The 19,335-nt window shown below is 33.4% G+C and overlaps 1 protein-coding gene across 3 annotated transcripts; it reads left to right on the top strand.

Moving 5' to 3' along the window:
• The first annotated feature begins 9,047 nt into the window (after positions 1 to 9,047).
• LOC135147633 (uncharacterized) lies at positions 9,048 to 17,372 on the top strand. 3 transcript variants are annotated; one of them, XM_064080786.1, is made up of 4 exons: positions 9,048 to 9,333; positions 9,506 to 9,567; positions 9,942 to 11,614; positions 17,163 to 17,372. In XM_064080786.1, exons 3-4 carry the CDS (start codon positions 10,441 to 10,443, stop codon positions 17,213 to 17,215), a joined length of 1,227 nt encoding a protein of 408 aa, XP_063936856.1. In that variant the 5' UTR covers positions 9,048 to 9,333; positions 9,506 to 9,567; positions 9,942 to 10,440; the 3' UTR covers positions 17,216 to 17,372. The 3 variants fall into 3 exon arrangements, 2 of the variants coding, with proteins under 2 accessions (XP_063936856.1, XP_063936857.1); XM_064080787.1 differs by lacking the exons at positions 9,048 to 9,333; positions 9,506 to 9,567 and adding an exon at positions 9,574 to 9,777; XR_010285289.1 differs by lacking the exons at positions 9,048 to 9,333; positions 9,506 to 9,567; positions 9,942 to 11,614 and adding exons at positions 16,435 to 16,554; positions 16,727 to 16,788.
• The last annotated feature ends 1,963 nt before the right edge of the window (positions 17,373 to 19,335 follow it).

Here is a 19,335-nt window from a genome sequence, read left to right as displayed (position 1 = left end):
TTTCATCTAAAAAAACCTTAATACACAATAAAAACTAAAACATACGTATTTTGACAAGAAATTAGATGATGTCAAGTCAATAAAATTACCCAAAATCAACTAATCATGAAATTCAAATAAAAAATGTTCAAAAAGTACATAAATAAAAAAAGTAGAATAGGTTTCATAATAAAATTTGATCAGCAGATTAACAGCAGAAATATTTCTGCTTTGTGGCAAATCACAATAGCCCTAGTTTTCGATCAAGCGCTCCTCCAAATATTTGGGTGCCCGGTTATTTAAGTGACTCACCAAGTATGCAAGTACGAAGAAGAACCTCCATATAAAATTAGATGTGAAGTTTTAAAATGACTAAAATGCTTTATTACTATTAATATATACTCCCTCCGTCCCACCCATTTCTTATCGAATGGGTTGGGCACGGAGGTTAAGAAATATGTATAAAATAATGGAAAAGAGGAAGAAAAGTAGGTAAAGTGGTGGGACCCATTGATTTTTAATGTATAAAAAGTAGATAGTGGAGTAAAAGTAGTGTGAAAAGAAAAAAAAAGTGGACAAGTGGTGGGACCTATTGACTATTTTTGGTAAGTTTTGAAATGTAAAGAATTGGATGGGACACCCCAAAAAAGAAAGTGTAAAGAAATGGGTGGGACGGAGGGAGTATATATTTCGGTTCGGTTAATTTCGGTGCGATTTTAGTATAAAACCGAAAATAAAACCGCACCATTAATTTCGGTTTTTTATCTCGGTTATTTTCGGTTTTATTTGCGGTTTGATTTTTTTCGGTGTGATTTTTCAAATTTTTTAGGTTTTTTTTGCGGTTTCGGTTTTTCATGCTTACCCTTGGGCAGACATGAACATATACATGAGGGACAATGGGAGTGGGAGTTGGGACTTGGGACCATATAGCACCTGCTCATATAATGTGACGATAGTCGATAGATAACAGTGTTTAACCTTTTTAGAAATGATTGATGCAAGAGCTTCCTTTCTTTGATTGGATTTGATGTACAGCGAAGTGGCGGCTAAGGCGGAATCATACTCCTTGGATTCATTTGTGATGGCATGCGCTTTATTTATTTTAATCTAATAATTGATTTACTAGTGACAACTTTTTCCTATTACCCATTGCCCATTTCATTTTTGGTTACCTCTCAAATTTTGCTAAGATAGTTTCCTTCATTAATTACATACAGTAATCTTCTAGCTTTAGCTAAAAAGTGGTGACAGATTATATAATTAATGGATTTTTCTAGGGCTGGTTAAGAAATTTGTTATAATTCAGCCAACTGAGTTGCAATTCCGATTATAAATTTAAATTTTATGTTATTTTTTTAAAATTAATTTAATATAAGTAAAATAGATGACGTTAATAAGAAATATATTGATATTTATAAGTATAATTGTAAGAAATGGGGAACTAGGATTAATCGGCGGAGATGGTAATTGAAGATAATTAATGGGATGATATATGCATTAATCATAAAGATTAATCGGATTACGGATATTTTATAATATTATAATAATATTTGAGATATCATTTTAATTTATTATATAATATATTGTTTAAAAAAGTTATAATAACTATCTTAAAAAATTATAATAATTAATCAAATTTTATAAATCGAATCAAAACATCGCGAGAGATTAATCGCATAATATTAATCTCAAGAATTTTATTGAGTCAAGGTAAAAACACTTTTGATTGAGGTGAATAATTCCGGAAGAAATAGAATGATAAATGAACTATATTACGGGGAATTGTTAACAAATTTCATTCCTTCCATTTCTTACATTAAGTGCTAGAGATCATATCTTCAATTTGAGATAAAAAGCTCTATTCTCTCCTACCCCTAATTTCTTCTCAAATCTCATCATAGCAATTTTGCACTCACTTAAATTTATTTCAAAACTTCCCTCCTATCTCTACTTGTTTCAAATAATTTTACTAATTCCATTCCATTCAACCCAACCAAACACAACACTTACTCCCTCCGTCCCAATGGTTTATATACATACGGGGCTGTGTGTGGCACAGAGGTTAAGAAAAATTAGTAATTTAATGAAGAAAAGTAATGAAAGTAGGTAAAGTGGTGGCACCAGCTATTCCTTTTGTTTTTTAATATATGACGTTTGATTTTATGCCACACATTTTTAAGTGCTTTGATCGGATAGTTAAAAGTATTATTTTTTTAAATTTCTTTTTCTCAATAAAAGTATGTAATCAAAATTTTAGTTCATAAAAAAATCATTTAAAATTAAGAATTTTTACTATCTGGTCAAATCACTTAAAGATACATGCACAAGTCAAAAATGTCATATAAAAAATAGAGAGAGTAATATTTAAGGTGTACAGTCGGTGTATTAGGAGTAAAGTAATGGGACCAATTAATAAATAAATTAAGAATAATGGAAGAAAATATCGGATGTAGTTAAATTTTTATATTATAAAATTTTATTATTTTTGAAATGTATAATACCATTGATAAGACATTTAAGAAAGGAAATTGTATATAAATGAGGGTGACTAGGGGGTGATTAATAACTTACAGGACAAGACAGCTGACTAATTGGTAATTAATGAGACAGGACTGAGGCAAACCCTAGAAATGAATTAAGATTTGGCGTGCTGATCAGTTGCTCACGAGACATTTTATCGGTAATTGGAGAAAATAACGTGCCAAAATAAACATAATGTAAAGAGAATAAGCAAAGGTTGACACATACGTACCTTGCCATGCATTATATAAAGACACCCATAATTTTTTAACTAAATCAAACAAATGAGCTAATAGTCGAACTAAAAAGAAATTTGGCTCCTCTGTTCTGAGAGTCGATTCCCATATCTAGCCACCACTTCTTCATCTTCTCTTTATCCTTTCATTGATTAATCATTTTCGCTCTCCCATCTCTATTTTGTATTTCAGTTTTTCAATAAACCAAGATCTGTGAGATCTTGTTGAGTACCTTGTTATCAAGGTCGTACCCATATTTTAGGGATGTTAGTATGTCATGTTTTGTGTTTTGTGTGTGTTTTCGTATCGTTGTCGGAGGTTTCTTTAAAAAGAATTCATATGATATCTCGGATGATCTGTAAGACTTGCATCGATTCTGGGATGATGGTGGATATCACAAAAACTCACTTTTCACTACAAAAATTTGTTCATATTTTGGGAGTCCTTGTTGCTCCAATATCAGTTGATACAACTGATAGTTCTGAACGTTGGGCTACAGATGATGCTTATGTGAAGGTCAATTGTGATGCTACCAGTTTCATAGGTGATGTAGGTTGGATTGCTCGATATTTCATTGTATTATTTTTTAGATCAAAGAATTTAAATATTCTATGTGTTAAGCGATCTGAAAACAAAACGACTATTTGTGTAGCTCGTTCTTTGTTTCACAATCAGATTGTAGTTGACAGTTTGGAGGATTGTCCCGGCTGGGTTCCGATGAGTGATTTCTGTTAATAAAATCATTTATTTGTCAGAAAAAAAGAAAAGAAATTTGGCAGTCCTTCTTATGTACAGTTATATATATATAGGCATGACCTGGCAAAATTTTCTCCACAAAAAAGAGTAACAAGAAAAAACTCCGATCAAAAATTCTTTTTAAATAAAAATGAGTTAACATATCAAAAACAAAAATAATTTTTTGAAACATCACACTCAACTATGTCCTGCTCATGTTTATAATCATAACTAACCTTCTATGAATGAATATATCTATCGAACTTATCAAACTTTAAAAAATTTGTAGAAAAATTACGCATTATTTATCATTATATTGTATTGATATATTATATATATAACAATCCAAAACATACTATTTTTACGGCCATCATCAAAGCACGATGTCTTCCAATTTCGAGCAGATTTTGCAAAATATCATACGAGTCCAATTTAATTAACGATTAATATCATTTAAAATGTTCTAATAATGCAAATATTAGAGGAGATTAGTACATGCATGCAACATTGTTTTTTCAGAAAACAATATTAAACTAGGATTAGGATAATGTCATTTTCTATGATGAGTAGTATAGTGATTAAGAAAGAAAGAGTCACATTCAAGTATAGTTAATTTTCAGTTTTTATTGTATAATAACTTAATTTTTCATGACTCATTCTGTATAAGTACATATGTCGCATATAGGAAAAATTTGAATTGACACGAAATTAAGTTGTTAATTATTGGTACGAATCCAACTAACTTTATTGTTAATTAAGTTGGATAATAGAAATGAGTATGGTGTACGAATTTGGTTTTAACTGATAATTACAGAGGCAAGGAGACAACCGGAGTGGTGATCTGTTGTATATTATAAGTAATGTTTATGGTATTATAATACTAATACATCCAAGTTGCTAACAGCTAGCTTGTGTATCATTCTCAACTGTAGTTACAGTTAAAATATACTCTAATCATGTGATTAATATTAGTACTCTATTAAAATGGAAAGTGCCGACACACACAAAATCACTATACACAACGATTGAATTTCTTGGACCTCTGAAAACTTTTTTAACAAGTACGACCCGTTAAGCCCAATTCTTACCGTTCACTTCCTACTTGGATAACTAGCCATTGGGTTATCTTCATAGTAAACCCAGTTTGTGCATGTATTGGATGACGTTTCAAGTCACTTTGGACCTTTAAGTAGGGCTGGAAATTGATTGTAGTTATTGGAAATAGCTTATATCCGCTTGTTCAAAAATATGATTTTTTTTACGGATCGTTCAAAAATATGATACAACTGTTATATTCGTTTTGAAAATAATTTAAATACGGTAGAAAAATTAAAGAGGATACACTACACCATATATCGCCTGTCCTAACACCGAAATATCGTTGCTAAAACCGTCATTTATGTTGCTATTGTGTTTAAGGCAATATTTTTCCCAATTTCGAAGATGTTGCAAATATCCATGTGGCCATAGAGATTTTGCTAACATTTTTTTCATTTTTTGGTAACATAGTAAATATTGTTGCCATAGAGATGTATGGCAACATCTATTCGGTTAACAACATGTGTATTTTACTGTTACTTTAAAAGTTATGGCAACACCTCTTTTAAATATCAACTTCACTTGTATGTTACCATAAAATATAAATAAAATCAAATTATATGGTTATGCCAACACTTTTTAATGTTATAGCATCACTGTAAATTAATTTTCTTAGCAACATTTTTATGAGTTATGACAACATGTTCAAATAAAAATTTTGCAAGCTTCTGTTTGAATAATAGATCATCCCTTTATAAATAACAATATCAATTTTCCAAGCACACAAACAAGCAAATTCTCCAAAACAGTACTAACAATTCCCCAACTCCAAAATACATCACATCCTCCAAAACACAACTAGATCATCCAACTTCTCCAAAATATAAATTCATCATAATATGAAACCTAAATAAAAATTAAGCAATCACATGTTTAGTTCAAAAAAGGGAAAATATTAATCAAGGGCTTTACTGCCTTTGTTGGCCTGTGATGGCTCAACTGTTGGCTCAGCTGCAGTAGTTAGCTCGATATCGAGATTTAGGTCTGGATTCTTTCCTGCCAGCTTAACATCATCTTCAACCTTCTTCTGCACTTATTCTTCGATCTCCTTCGCACTTTGATCTCAAATCTGTTTAGTTAAACTAGCCACATACTTCTCTGGAATGGTAGGCAAATGGCGTGTAGTTTTTTTCTTTGGTTCCCTTTTTTGAATAAGCCTCCCCACTAAAAAAGTGCGAGTGTGATCCTTCCCACCATAAACAACTTCATCAGCTTCGTCAGTTGTTCCATCTTTCATAAGTTTCTCTACATTTTTCTATAACAACAACATGCATACATTGAGCAAAAAAATGTTTTGATCATGTTAAACTACCATAAAGTATTTAAAATAGCAAAACTAAATATCGAGGATATAACTATACAGATTCTAATTTATATTTATATTCTAATTATAAAGTTCGAGAACTCACAACTTTTTTCTCAACATCTTTAGTAGGTAACTTGTATGTTCCTGTGCTTTCCCGTTTGCGTGTTTTAACATAAACATCAGCATCTGATATTGGCACCAGTGGTTGTTCACGGGTAGCTTTCAATGCTCTTTCAAGTGCCTTGCAAAAAAGGTTTTCACCACACCAAACAGTTCAATTTAAAGGATGCATGAAATCTTCAGATTATCGTACTTATAGAAACAAAAAAAGGCAAGCATAATCCCAACAAAATTTCCAAATTAAAAACCTTATCATATTGTGACATATTTGCGTGAAACTCCTACTTCCAGCAATATGTGTTTCAGTTATAAGCCTTCGAGATTCGACATTTCTTCTTTCTTTTTTCTGAAAAAGATAGAAAAAACAATTCAAATATATATTAAGAGATAAATGATGCAGTGACAAAAAAAATTATATTTCATGTTACCGCTATTTTCTCATCAGCCTAATATTCTAACAACATCTTGAAGTCTTTCAATGGAACCTCCCGAGGCCTATTTTCTAGCCTCTCCTCATCAGTTTGATATTTTTAATAGTGATCCGTCTTGATCAGAGCTTTGTACCCCCTAAACAAGTCCGGCATCGTCGTCATAACCGTCTTCAGAGATTACGTACTTATTCTAAAAATGAAACATGTTTTACACATAATTTAGGAGCTAATTTAGTAGTTAATTAAATTTAACTAAACAATTCTCAGAAAATAGCCAAAAATTAACTAAAAAATAGTATTACCTTCACATATTGCCACAAGATATCTTTTTGTGGAACTTCACTCCAACTACGACATGTAAGAGAGACAAACTCCCTAACTGTTGTTCCTAAAAAATTGCTGAACTCCCTAATCAGGTGTTCATCATCATCTACTGGTTGCCCGAGATCAGATAGCTTGATCTCTCTCTTTTCCCCTCTTGTATGGACATGAGTCAGTTTTGACTTCCCTCGAGGCTTTCTCCATTTTTGTTCAGGTGGGCCTTGTGGCGTATCCATCAACTGAAACAATTGAAAAAGTCAAAGCTATTTGCTACTTATCAAAATTCAACATTATAAGTTAGTGAGAAACTAATACAAAATTACTCTTTAACTTATTAAGTCTATTTGTTAATTGTTTTAGGTAATAAACTAAATAATTGAATTTAACTTCTTTTTAGTAATAAGCTTCGATGAGAATTTAATTTAATGCAGCCTGGCTGATTATAAATTCATGAATGTACCTGGCTGTTGCAAATTCTCAGTTGGGAACTGTGACTGCATAGTCTTCAATGCAGCCTGCATCTTTTCGCGCTTGCGTAACTTTAAATAGGCATCCATTGAACAAGGAGTATTTGTTCTCATCAACTTAAGTCTCTCTGCAGTACTAACTTTTAGTGTAACATCATTTACCTACAAAAGAAATTATGTAAATTAAGATAAATGATTAGATTCCAAATTAGCATAACAAGTGAAGATTCAAGTTTACTTAGATTATAGTGAAGATGTGGTACAAACCTCAACCTCCTTATTAACCTCAACCTCCACTGCATCATTAACTTGCTTCACAGGTGGTGGCAATACAATCCTGAATGCCCGCGACCGAGCTCTTGGGCCAGACCCAAGCACAACACTCTTAACCTTTTTCTTTCGCTAAAATAATTTTAGTTATGTCAAGAAGCAGTTGAAAAATAGTACAATTCTTCATATTGAGAAAATAATAAATAGAATTAAGTATAACTATATTCATCAAGTACATTGTACCTTTGATAGCGGCCTCGAAGTTTAAAAACGTACCTTTCGACCCTCAAAGTATCTTTGTCGTACCTTGAAGCCCTTATGGCGTATACCGGTATATAACTGTAATATTCCGACTTTATATTATTTAAAAATACATAAATTATATTATATGTATTTTGAAGAATATTATTATATATTCTTCCTTCTTAAAAGTTGTGTTCAATCCGAAAATAAGATTTTGGAAGATATCAACCCAATCATTATTTGGGGCAAATGTTAGGCTTAGTTAAGTTACCAAGCCCAACTTTTAAGTTAGTAGGTTCATGCTCAATCTCAATATATAGTTGAGACATGAGACTTGTACTCACATCTTCTCGATGTGGGACAAGTGTTTTACAAATAAATAAGACTTGGATGATTATTTTTATCTCTACTTCTATTCTTGTAAGAGTAAACTTATGGACTTTCATGCCCTGTTTGACTTATATGTAAAGTCATGAAAGAATATTTGTGTTTGTCTAATTTATATGGAACTTTATAAGTTCTATGCTCAACTTCTCATTATGAGAATGGGTGAGTTCTCTTTTGTTACTTTGAGCAAATAGATCTATTGACATTATATGGAGTTGGGAAGAAGACCTATTCAAAATCTTCTCGATGTGGGACAACTAGAGTTGTCCCAAAAACTAAGCGACATGTTTAGCTTAGTTTGTTATAAGATGCTAGTGTAGGCTTCATACCATTGTTATATAGAGAAAGAAGTGATAACTTTAGTGTATCTTCTCGATGTGGGACGAATAATCGTCCCAAAACTAAGCAAGATCACTTACTTAGTTGGATATAAAATACTAGTATTGGCTAGTAGCCTTCTTATATAGAGGAAGAGCTTATATCTTTCTTATACTCCCTCGATGTGGGACTTAGTGAAGTCCATAAACTTTAGAACTCATCCTTCATCTTGTTATTTATCTAATTATGAGAAAACATATCAATTTTTCTCTAAATAAAAAGTTTGAACTTATATTATTTGGCTATGTTTAAGCCAGGAGAAAGGTTGCAAGCTTTCTAAGATACAAAGGTTTCAAAACCTTTTAAGTAGAAAGGTGAGCTATTTGGGGGATATATATATAGATGTTGAAAGCAAGAAGGTTTCAATACCTTTTCGATGTGGGATGAGTAGTGTATTACAATGAGAGGAAAAATACACAAACCACATTGACTAAATAAATGAAGAATATTGTAAACATATAGAAGGAGCCAAGGTTATGAGCAACAATAATTAATTGGTTGTAGGCCCAGCTTCCCTTGTAACACCCATAAGTGCTTTGTTAGAATTTCTTTTCTTTTTGTGCTTTACTTTGCTACCACATTGATAAGAAAAATGAAACTTGATAGATATATATAGGAAAGGAGCATGGCCTTTACCAACAACTTAAGCTATTTACATACTGCCTAGTTGGTACTAGCTCTAGTGTCATCTTTATGTAAAGAATTTTATTTTCAATATTTCATTTTCTTTCTATTGGACTTGGTACCACATCGAGAAAGCTTGAGAAATTCTCCCACTTTCCTTGTATAAATACACCAAGCTAGTTGGCTTTCCTAATTAGGAAACTGAAGGCTTTTAATTTGTAAGTCCTCGTATTTTATTCTTATTTATTTATATTTATTATTTGTTTACTATTATTATTATTTTATTTAATTGTAATTAGTTAGTAAGGCTTTTTATTAGTAGAAATTTTGGTTTTGAGATTTAATAAAATAAAAAAATTGTTAATTGCAAATTGTGATTTATATTGTTAGGAAGGGTTAATAGTACCGAGGTTCGAGATCGAGAAAGAATTTAAATTTAGAAGCGATTTAAGGTAAGTATATACTGTACTTATTCGCTGTTGATGTTTAATATTTAAATGATGTTTTACTGATGAAAAACGAGTATTCTTGCATTGATACTTGATGAACTGATGATGATGCTTCCTTATTGGAAGTAGAGCTAAACCGATTGTTTAGCTGGCCGGGATCCCAACTTGATGAATTGATGAACTAATCATGCTTGAATACTCGGTTTTAATCTTGTGAGAACTATTTTGCTGTGATGAACCTTTGATGATATTGATAAATTCTTGATGATTATTTTATCAAAAGATTGTTTTAGTTCTTGGATAAACCTCAGTTGAATCGTACAATATATGCTCACTGAGCTTTATAGCTCACTCTTTTATGTCACTAACTTTCTCAGGAAAGAATTTTGGAGAAGGATGTTCTGGAAAGGATAAGAATGTGATGAACTAAGGTTTTAGTGGCAACAAGAGGCTTGTAGAGGAAGATGTTAATATAATATGCTTGTGTTTGTGTTTAAGTTAGGAGCTTATGATGTAATCTTTAGTTACAAACTTGAAGACGTTGTAAGAACTTTATATTATGAAGTGTTGTTAAGGTTGTGTAAGCATATATTGAGTTGGTTAGTTTGTTTGGCATCCCCGGGTCGGGTTTCTGAGGTCATCCCGGGCCGGGGGCGCCACAGGTGGTATCAGAGCTATAGGTTCGAGTATCGGCGAAAGTAGAATTAAGATTCTAGACTAGTGTGTTTTTAAGTTAGGAGAATATGTCTAAGGGATATGTGGACCTTAGTTGTGAATGTGTGGAATAAACTATATGTTTAGTACTTACTATCGTGCTAGTATGAATTGTGGATTAGATCAGAGTTCTAATATATATTATATGATTTTTAGGTAACGATGAATGAAGAAAATAGTAGTGGAGCTGGGCCTAGCGTTCAAATTAGTCCTGAAATGATGTTGGTTTTGGAGGAAATGAGGAATATGTTGAAGACTATTAGGGGAGATCAAGAAAATACGAATACAATTAAGGTAAACACTGATCGTGTGGAAGAACAAGATCGTATAAATAATCCGGAGCGAGAAGGTGAGAATAAACGAAGGTGTACTTACAAGACCTTTAAGGATGCTGATCCCCCGATATTTAAAGGAGATTTGGATCCACATGTTGCGAATACGTGGATTAAGGAAATGGAGAAAGTGATAGAAATTTCTGAATGCTTGGATGAACAAAAGGTGAAATTCGCAACACACTCTTTAAGGGGGGAAGCAGTATTTTGGTGGGACACTGTTAAACAGACGGAAGATTGTTCAACAATGACTTGGATGAGGTTTAAGGAGTTGTTCTTTGATAAATATTTTCCTGCGTGTATGAAAAATGAGATGGAGATGAAGTTTTTAGGATTGAAGCAAGAAGGAATGTCTGTGTCAGAATATTTGTCGAAGTTTTTGGAGCTTTCTAGGTTTGCCCCTCATCAGGTTAATACTGAAGCTAGGAAATGTCAGAGATTTCAGGAGGGACTGAAACCTCAAATTAGAGAAAGGGTCTCTTTGTTGGAACTAGAGCAATTTGATAAGTTGGTGGGAAAAGCTAGGATTGCCGAAAGGGAGTATGAAGCTCGCACCCAATTCTTCAACAATAAGAAAAGAGGAAGAGAAACAGAACTGCGTGATAATTCAGGATATAAGAAGGATGATAAGAAGTTTCAGAAGACAAAGAAAGATAGTTTCCCGGGAAATGATAGGAAGACCACCATACCGGAGTGTAAGAAGTGTGGACTAAAGCATGGTGGTGACATTTGTTACCGAGCTGATGGGTTGTGTTATAATTGTGGAGAAAGGGGGCATATAGCGACTCAATGCCCAAGGCCGAAAGTGATTTCTTGCTATAGTTGCGGAAAACCGGGACATGTATCAAGGGACTGCCCACAGAAAAGAGTCAAGCAAGAAGTTGAAACTAAAGAAAATAGAACTACCACATCAAGACCTTTTCAGCAATCAACACCTAGGGCAGTGGCAAGAACCTACGCAATGACGACTCAGGATGCTGAAATATCGAATGATGTGGTGTCAGGTACGCTCCAACTTTGTTCTCAAGATGTTCATGTTCTATTTGATTCTGGATCAACTCATTCTTTTGTGGATTTGAAGTATGTGGATAAGTTGAATACTCCTGCGCAAAGTTTAGATAATGCATTACTAGTAAAACTCCCTAACGGTAGGAATTTGTTTGTGAACAAAGTTTATAAAGATTGCACCCTTATAGTTAGCGGACATACTTTTCTAGTAGACTTGTTACCTTTAGAATTGAAGGATTTTGGAGTAATTTTGGGAATGGATTGGTTGACAAAGTATAAGGCCAATTTGGATTGTAGTAAAAAACGAATATGTTTAAGGGGCCCAGATAAAAAGAAAGTTTATTTTAAAGGAGACAGGTTAGAAAAACCTAGTGTCATGATATCAGTTCTGAAAGCTTATAAGATGTTAAAAAAAGGATGTGAAGGGTTTCTAGCTTATGTGATTGGTGAAGAGGAAGTTAAAAATAAAGTAGAGAATACCCATGTGGTTAGAGAGTTTTTAGATGTTTTTCCCGAGGATTTGCCAGGATTGCCACCCGAAAGAGAGGTTGAGTTTGGTATTGAATTGATTCCGGAGGCACAACCAGTATCGAAAACACCGTATAGGATGGCACCAACCGAGTTAGCGGAACTCAAGGTACAATTACAAGAGTTGTTGGATAAAAAGTATATTAGACCAAGTGTTTCTTCTTGGGGAGCACCGGTGTTATTTGTGAAAAAGAAGGATGGTTCTCTACGATTATGTATTGATTATAGAGAACTGAATAAGTTGACTGTAAAGAATAAATACCCACTTCCACGAATAGATGATCTTTTTGATCAATTACAAGGAGCCACTTACTTTTCAAAGATAGATTTGCGCTCAGGCTATCATCAGTTGAGAGTAAAGAAAGAAAGCATTCCATTGACGGCGTTTAGGACTCGATATGGTCATTATGAGTTTGTAGTGATGCCGTTTGGGGTAACAAATGCACCTGCGGTATTCATGGATTTGATGAATCGAGTATTTAGGAATTATCTGGATAAGTTTGTAATTGTGTTTATCGATGATATTCTGATTTACTCAAGGACTGAGAAGGAACATGAGGAACATTTAAGGATTGTCTTAGAAACTTTGAGGAAAGAGCAGTTGTATGCGAAGTTTTCAAAATGTGAGTTTTGGTTAAGGAGAGTAAGTTTTCTTGGACATGTAGTTTCAGAAGAAGGAATTTCAGTTGATCCTTCGAAGATTGAGGTGATCATGAATTGGGAAAGACCAAGGACGGTGACAGAGATTCGAAGTTTCTTAGGTTTGGCCGGATATTATAGGAAGTTTGTTCAAAATTTCTCTAAGATAGCTGGACCATTAACAAATCTCACAAGGAAAGACGTTAAGTTTGTTTGGTCGGAGGAATGTGAGAAAAGTTTTATTGAATTAAAGAAAAGACTAACGTCTGCTCCAGTACTTGGATTACCAGATGGAACTGAAGATTTTGTTATTTATAGTGATGCGTCAAGGAAAGGATTAGGATGTGTGTTAATGCAACGTGATAAGGTAATTGCTTATGCATCTCGACAATTAAGAAATCATGAGAAGAATTACCCCACCCACGATTTAGAACTGGCTGCAGTAGTTTTCGCGCTTAAAATCTGGAGGCATTACTTGTATGGAGGAAAGTGTAAAATTTTTACAGATCATCAAAGTTTAAAGTACCTCTTTTCACAGAAAGATTTAAATATGAGGCAGAGAAGATGGCTGGAGTTGTTAAAGGATTATGATTGTGAAATTTTATATCACCCTGGTAAGGCGAATGTTGTAGCTGATGCGTTAAGTAGGAAGGAAGTCGGAAATTGTGCGAGTGTTATAGTAGAATCATTAGATCTTAAAGAAGAAAGATTTAGAATGGAATTTGGTATGCAAAAGAAGGATGAGAGCTTATTGTGTCAAATTAAGGTCAAACCGATGTTATTAGAAAAGATAAAGGCAAGTCAGATTCAAGATGAACGATTAAAAGAAATTTTGAATAATTCTAATTCAGAATCGGGAAAGAAAGATTTTAGGAAAGGAAACGACGACATCGTGAGGTTTCGCGATCGAATATGTGTACCATCTGATATAGAGATTAAGAAGGAAATATTGTCTGACGCACATTCATCATCTTTTTCGGTACATCCTGGATCTACGAAGATGTATAAGGACTTAAAGCAACATTTTTGGTGGCCTAAGATGAAGAGAGAAATTGCGGAATGGGTGACAAGGTGTTTAGTTTGTCAACAAGTAAAAGCGGAGCATCAAAGGCCAGGAGGATTATTACAATCGCTACCTGTCCCTGAATGGAAATGGGAACACATCACCATGGATTTTGTATTAGGATTGCCAAGGACACAAAGAGGAAATGATGTCATCTGGGTTATTGTGGATAGACTAACAAAGAGTGCCCACTTTCTGGCTATATCAGAATCATCACCTCTAGAGAAGTTAGCAAAGTTGTATATACGAGAAATAGTTAGGTTGCATGGAGTACCTGTGTCGATTGTGTCTGACAGAGATCCCAGATTTACTTCGAGATTTTGGAATAGTTTTCAAGAAGAGATGGGTACAAAACTAAGTATGAGCACGGCATTTCACCCTCAGACGGATGGTCAATCGGAACGTACAATTCAAATTTTAGAAGACATGTTAAGAGCTTGTGTGTTGGATTTTAAAGGAAGTTGGGAAGAACATTTACCTTTAGCAGAATTTGCATATAATAATAGTTATCAAGCGACAATTGGGATGGCTCCATATGAAGCTCTTTATGGACGTCGATGTAGAACACCATTATGTTGGGATGAAGTTGGAGAAAGAAGATTGTTGGGGCCAGAGTTAATTCGGGTAACTACGGAGAAGGTGAAGTTGATACAACAAAGGATTTTAACGGCTCAGAGTAGGCAAAAAAGTTATGCAGACAAGGACCGCCGAGATGTTGTGTTTAAGGAGGGAGATTTTGTATTTCTTAAAATTTCTCCATGGAAGGGTGTTATGAGATTCGGGAAGAAAGGAAAATTAAGTCCTCGTTATATTGGGCCATTTGAGGTTCTTAGAAGAATTGGAGAAGTAGCATACGAGCTAGCACTCCCACCAAGTCTAGGACATATTCATAACGTATTTCACGTGTCATATCTGCGAAAGTATGTCTCAGATCCATCGCATATTATAGATTATGAACCAATAGAAATTCAGGAAAATATGCAGTACGAAGAACACCCAGTTGAAATAGCAGATCGTCGCGAGCAGAAGTTGAGAACTAAGATCATACCTTTAGTGAAAGTTATTTGGAGAAATCATAATGTGGAGGAGGCAACTTGGGAACCCGAGGAAATGATGAGGACAAAATATCCCAATTTATTCGATAAGTCAGGTATGATTTAAATTTCGAGGACGAAATTCTTTTAAGGGGGGAAGGATGTAATATTCCGACTTTATATTATTTAAAAATACATAAATTATATTATATGTATTTTGAAGAATATTATTATATATTCTTCCTTCTTAAAAGTTGTGTTCAATCCGAAAATAAGATTTTGGAAGATATCAACCCAATCATTATTTGGGGCAAATGTTAGGCTTAGTTAAGTTACCAAGCCCAACTTTTAAGTTAGTAGGTTCATGCTCAATCTCAATATATAGTTGAGACATGAGACTTGTACTCACATCTTCTCGATGTGGGACAAGTGTTTTACAAATAAATAAGACTTGGATGATTATTTTTATCTCTACTTCTATTCTTGTAAGAGTAAACTTATGGACTTTCATGCCCTGTTTGACTTATATGTAAAGTCATGAAAGAATATTTGTGTTTGTCTAATTTATATGGAACTTTATAAGTTCTATGCTCAACTTCTCATTATGAGAATGGGTGAGTTCTCTTTTGTTACTTTGAGCAAATAGATCTATTGACATTATATGGAGTTGGGAAGAAGACCTATTCAAAATCTTCTCGATGTGGGACAACTAGAGTTGTCCCAAAAACTAAGCGACATGTTTAGCTTAGTTTGTTATAAGATGCTAGTGTAGGCTTCATACCATTGTTATATAGAGAAAGAAGTGATAACTTTAGTGTATCTTCTCGATGTGGGACGAATAATCGTCCCAAAACTAAGCAAGATCACTTACTTAGTTGGATATAAAATACTAGTATTGGCTAGTAGCCTTCTTATATAGAGGAAGAGCTTATATCTTTCTTATACTCCCTCGATGTGGGACTTAGTGAAGTCCATAAACTTTAGAACTCATCCTTCATCTTGTTATTTATCTAATTATGAGAAAACATATCAATTTTTCTCTAAATAAAAAGTTTGAACTTATATTATTTGGCTATGTTTAAGCCAGGAGAAAGGTTGCAAGCTTTCTAAGATACAAAGGTTTCAAAACCTTTTAAGTAGAAAGGTGAGCTATTTGGGGGATATATATATAGATGTTGAAAGCAAGAAGGTTTCAATACCTTTTCGATGTGGGATGAGTAGTGTATTACAATGAGAGGAAAAATACACAAACCACATTGACTAAATAAATGAAGAATATTGTAAACATATAGAAGGAGCCAAGGTTATGAGCAACAATAATTAATTGGTTGTAGGCCCAGCTTCCCTTGTAACACCCATGAGTGCTTTGTTAGAATTTCTTTTCTTTTTGTGCTTTACTTTGCTACCACATTGATAAGAAAAATGAAACTTGATAGATATATATAGGAAAGGAGCATGGCCTTTACCAACAACTTAAGCTATTTACATACTGCCTAGTTGGTACTAGCTCTAGTGTCATCTTTATGTAAAGAATTTTATTTTCAATATTTCATTTTCTTTCTATTGGACTTGGTACCACATCGAGAAAGCTTGAGAAATTCTCCCACTTTCCTTGTATAAATACACCAAGCTAGTTGGCTTTCCTAATTAGGAAACTGAAGGCTTTTAATTTGTAAGTCCTCGTATTTTATTCTTATTTATTTATATTTATTATTTGTTTACTATTATTATTATTTTATTTAATTGTAATTAGTTAGTAAGGCTTTTTATTAGTAGAAATTTTGGTTTTGAGATTTAATAAAATAAAAAAATTGTTAATTGCAAATTGTGATTTATATTGTTAGGAAGGGTTAATAGTACCGAGGTTCGAGATCGAGAAAGAATTTAAATTTAGAAGCGATTTAAGGTAAGTATATACTGTACTTATTCGCTGTTGATGTTTAATATTTAAATGATGTTTTACTGATGAAAAACGAGTATTCTTGCATTGATACTTGATGAACTGATGATGATGCTTCCTTATTGGAAGTAGAGCTAAACCGATTGTTTAGCTGGCCGGGATCCCAACTTGATGAATTGATGAACTAATCATGCTTGAATACTCGGTTTTAATCTTGTGAGAACTATTTTGCTGTGATGAACCTTTGATGATATTGATAAATTCTTGATGATTATTTTATCAAAAGATTGTTTTAGTTCTTGGATAAACCTCAGTTGAATCGTACAATATATGCTCACTGAGCTTTATAGCTCACTCTTTTATGTCACTAACTTTCTCAGGAAAGAATTTTGGAGAAGGATGTTCTGGAAAGGATAAGAATGTGATGAACTAAGGTTTTAGTGGCAACAAGAGGCTTGTAGAGGAAGATGTTAATATAATATGCTTGTGTTTGTGTTTAAGTTAGGAGCTTATGATGTAATCTTTAGTTACAAACTTGAAGACGTTGTAAGAACTTTATATTATGAAGTGTTGTTAAGGTTGTGTAAGCATATATTGAGTTGGTTAGTTTGTTTGGCATCCCCGGGTCGGGTTTCTGAGGTCATCCCGGGCCGGGGGCGCCACAATAACGGGGTGGACAAAGTTGACATTTCACACGTGAGGGTTAAAAGGGGCAGTAAGCATTAAGGGTTAAAAGGAACATCTAATTTATTTTAATGTATTCTTTAGGGGTTAAAAGGAACGAGATGTATACGTTAAGGGTTAAAAGGTACGCCCAAACTGTACCCCGAATATGAATTGTCAAGTTTATCCCATGATTTATACTGGTATTTTTAAAAGCGGCTAATAGGTATGACAAAGATACTTTAAGGGTCGAAAGGTACGTTTTTAAACTTCGAGGTCGCATAGGAACTTCCACCCGTACTTCGAGGGCTAAAAGGTCATTAAACCATAATTATAATATGTCGAGCGACGAGCAGGAACAAATATGATTAATCTAAGCTCTGACCAATCAATATTTATTGCCTCAATATCTTTGTTTTATGATTTATTGTATGTAGTTATTGTATGTTAATGTATATATGGGCTTGCACTTGAGTAATTTTAATATCATTATCATGTTTGTAGTTTCAGCACTGTATCATAAATATATATATATATATATATATATATATATATATATATATATATACATGGTCTTAAAATGCAAGTGCTGAGTTAGCAAATAAATTGCACAATGCCCTTAGATATTTTTTACTTCTTCGTACATAAATTGGATTCTAATTTGGAGACTCCTATGACGAATCTAAAATTCTTCAAGCATGTCTATAATATTGAGGAGCCAGTTGTGAAAAATATAATGGTTGGTTGCATATTTTCTTATAGTTTAGTTTAATGATGCATATATATATATATATATATATATATATATATATATATATATATATATATATATATATAATACTAGTCCCAGAGGTCCCTCAATCTCTAGCGAGCAAAAGGAAACATGATTTGTACCTTCTTATACAGGCCATGAAACCCAAAAAAAATAAACTATATTGTTCCCTCGAAACACCTTTTAGAATTGTTAGGAGGTAGTGAAGCATCAAGATTGAATGCAGATCAATCTACTCAGGCCTCTCAATTCATCATTCCAGAAGATGCATACTCAATTATCCGAAGGGTGCTATCAGAGGTGACAAATATGGTCAAATCTATAGCTGACATTCAGGTGCCTCGGACCCAACTTAGCAAAATGTTGGAGAAACTAGCCACTGAAGCTTTTCCGGACAGAGCTAATTAATCTGGTTCAACAATCAGAATGGGATCAGTATATTAGAAATGCGAATGAAGTTATTGGTCAAGTGATGCAGAATTGTGACAAAATTATTATGGAGGTAAGATGTGATTTACACTGGTATCTTAGTGTCTTACGTTTAGTATTTTATGTTAGGCCGATTAAAATCACTATGTATATAGTGAACACAATCAATACGGAACACATGAATAAGAGAATAAATTAACTAAACTCTTATTAACACAAATCACAGTAGTTTACAAATACTCTCTTAGTGACTTATAATTTATCACTAAGAGCTGCTGGGTTACAAGAATAATATTCTCGATGCTTAACTCATATAGAGTAAACCCTACGCTGTGTTTATATGCACAGTTACATGATATCTACTGATTAATTTAATAATAATATGCTTCCTAAAATAATCCAATCAATAGCTATCCTCTGCTGTCCTGATCTGCACAATCTTCCTTAATCTTTATCTCCCTTGTTTATCCAGATCTTTTCCTAGAAATCAGGCGCCTGCAATATCTGACCATCGTTAAACTCTGATCCAGCTAGCAGTCGATAAACTCTGATTTCCGGCTAAACTCTGATCTTCATTTCTGCACACTAAACAAGTTAGATACATGTGACATCATCAAATATGTAACAATCTCCCCCAACCTTTACATTAATCAGAATGAACAAGTTACTATATATACTGATGATGTCAA

The sequence above is a fragment of the Daucus carota genome, chromosome 7 (assembly GCF_001625215.2).
Source record: "Daucus carota subsp. sativus chromosome 7, DH1 v3.0, whole genome shotgun sequence".
In the NCBI taxonomy this organism is placed as follows: domain Eukaryota; kingdom Viridiplantae; phylum Streptophyta; class Magnoliopsida; order Apiales; family Apiaceae; genus Daucus; species Daucus carota.
This window is presented reverse-complemented; position numbering and strand designations above follow the sequence as displayed.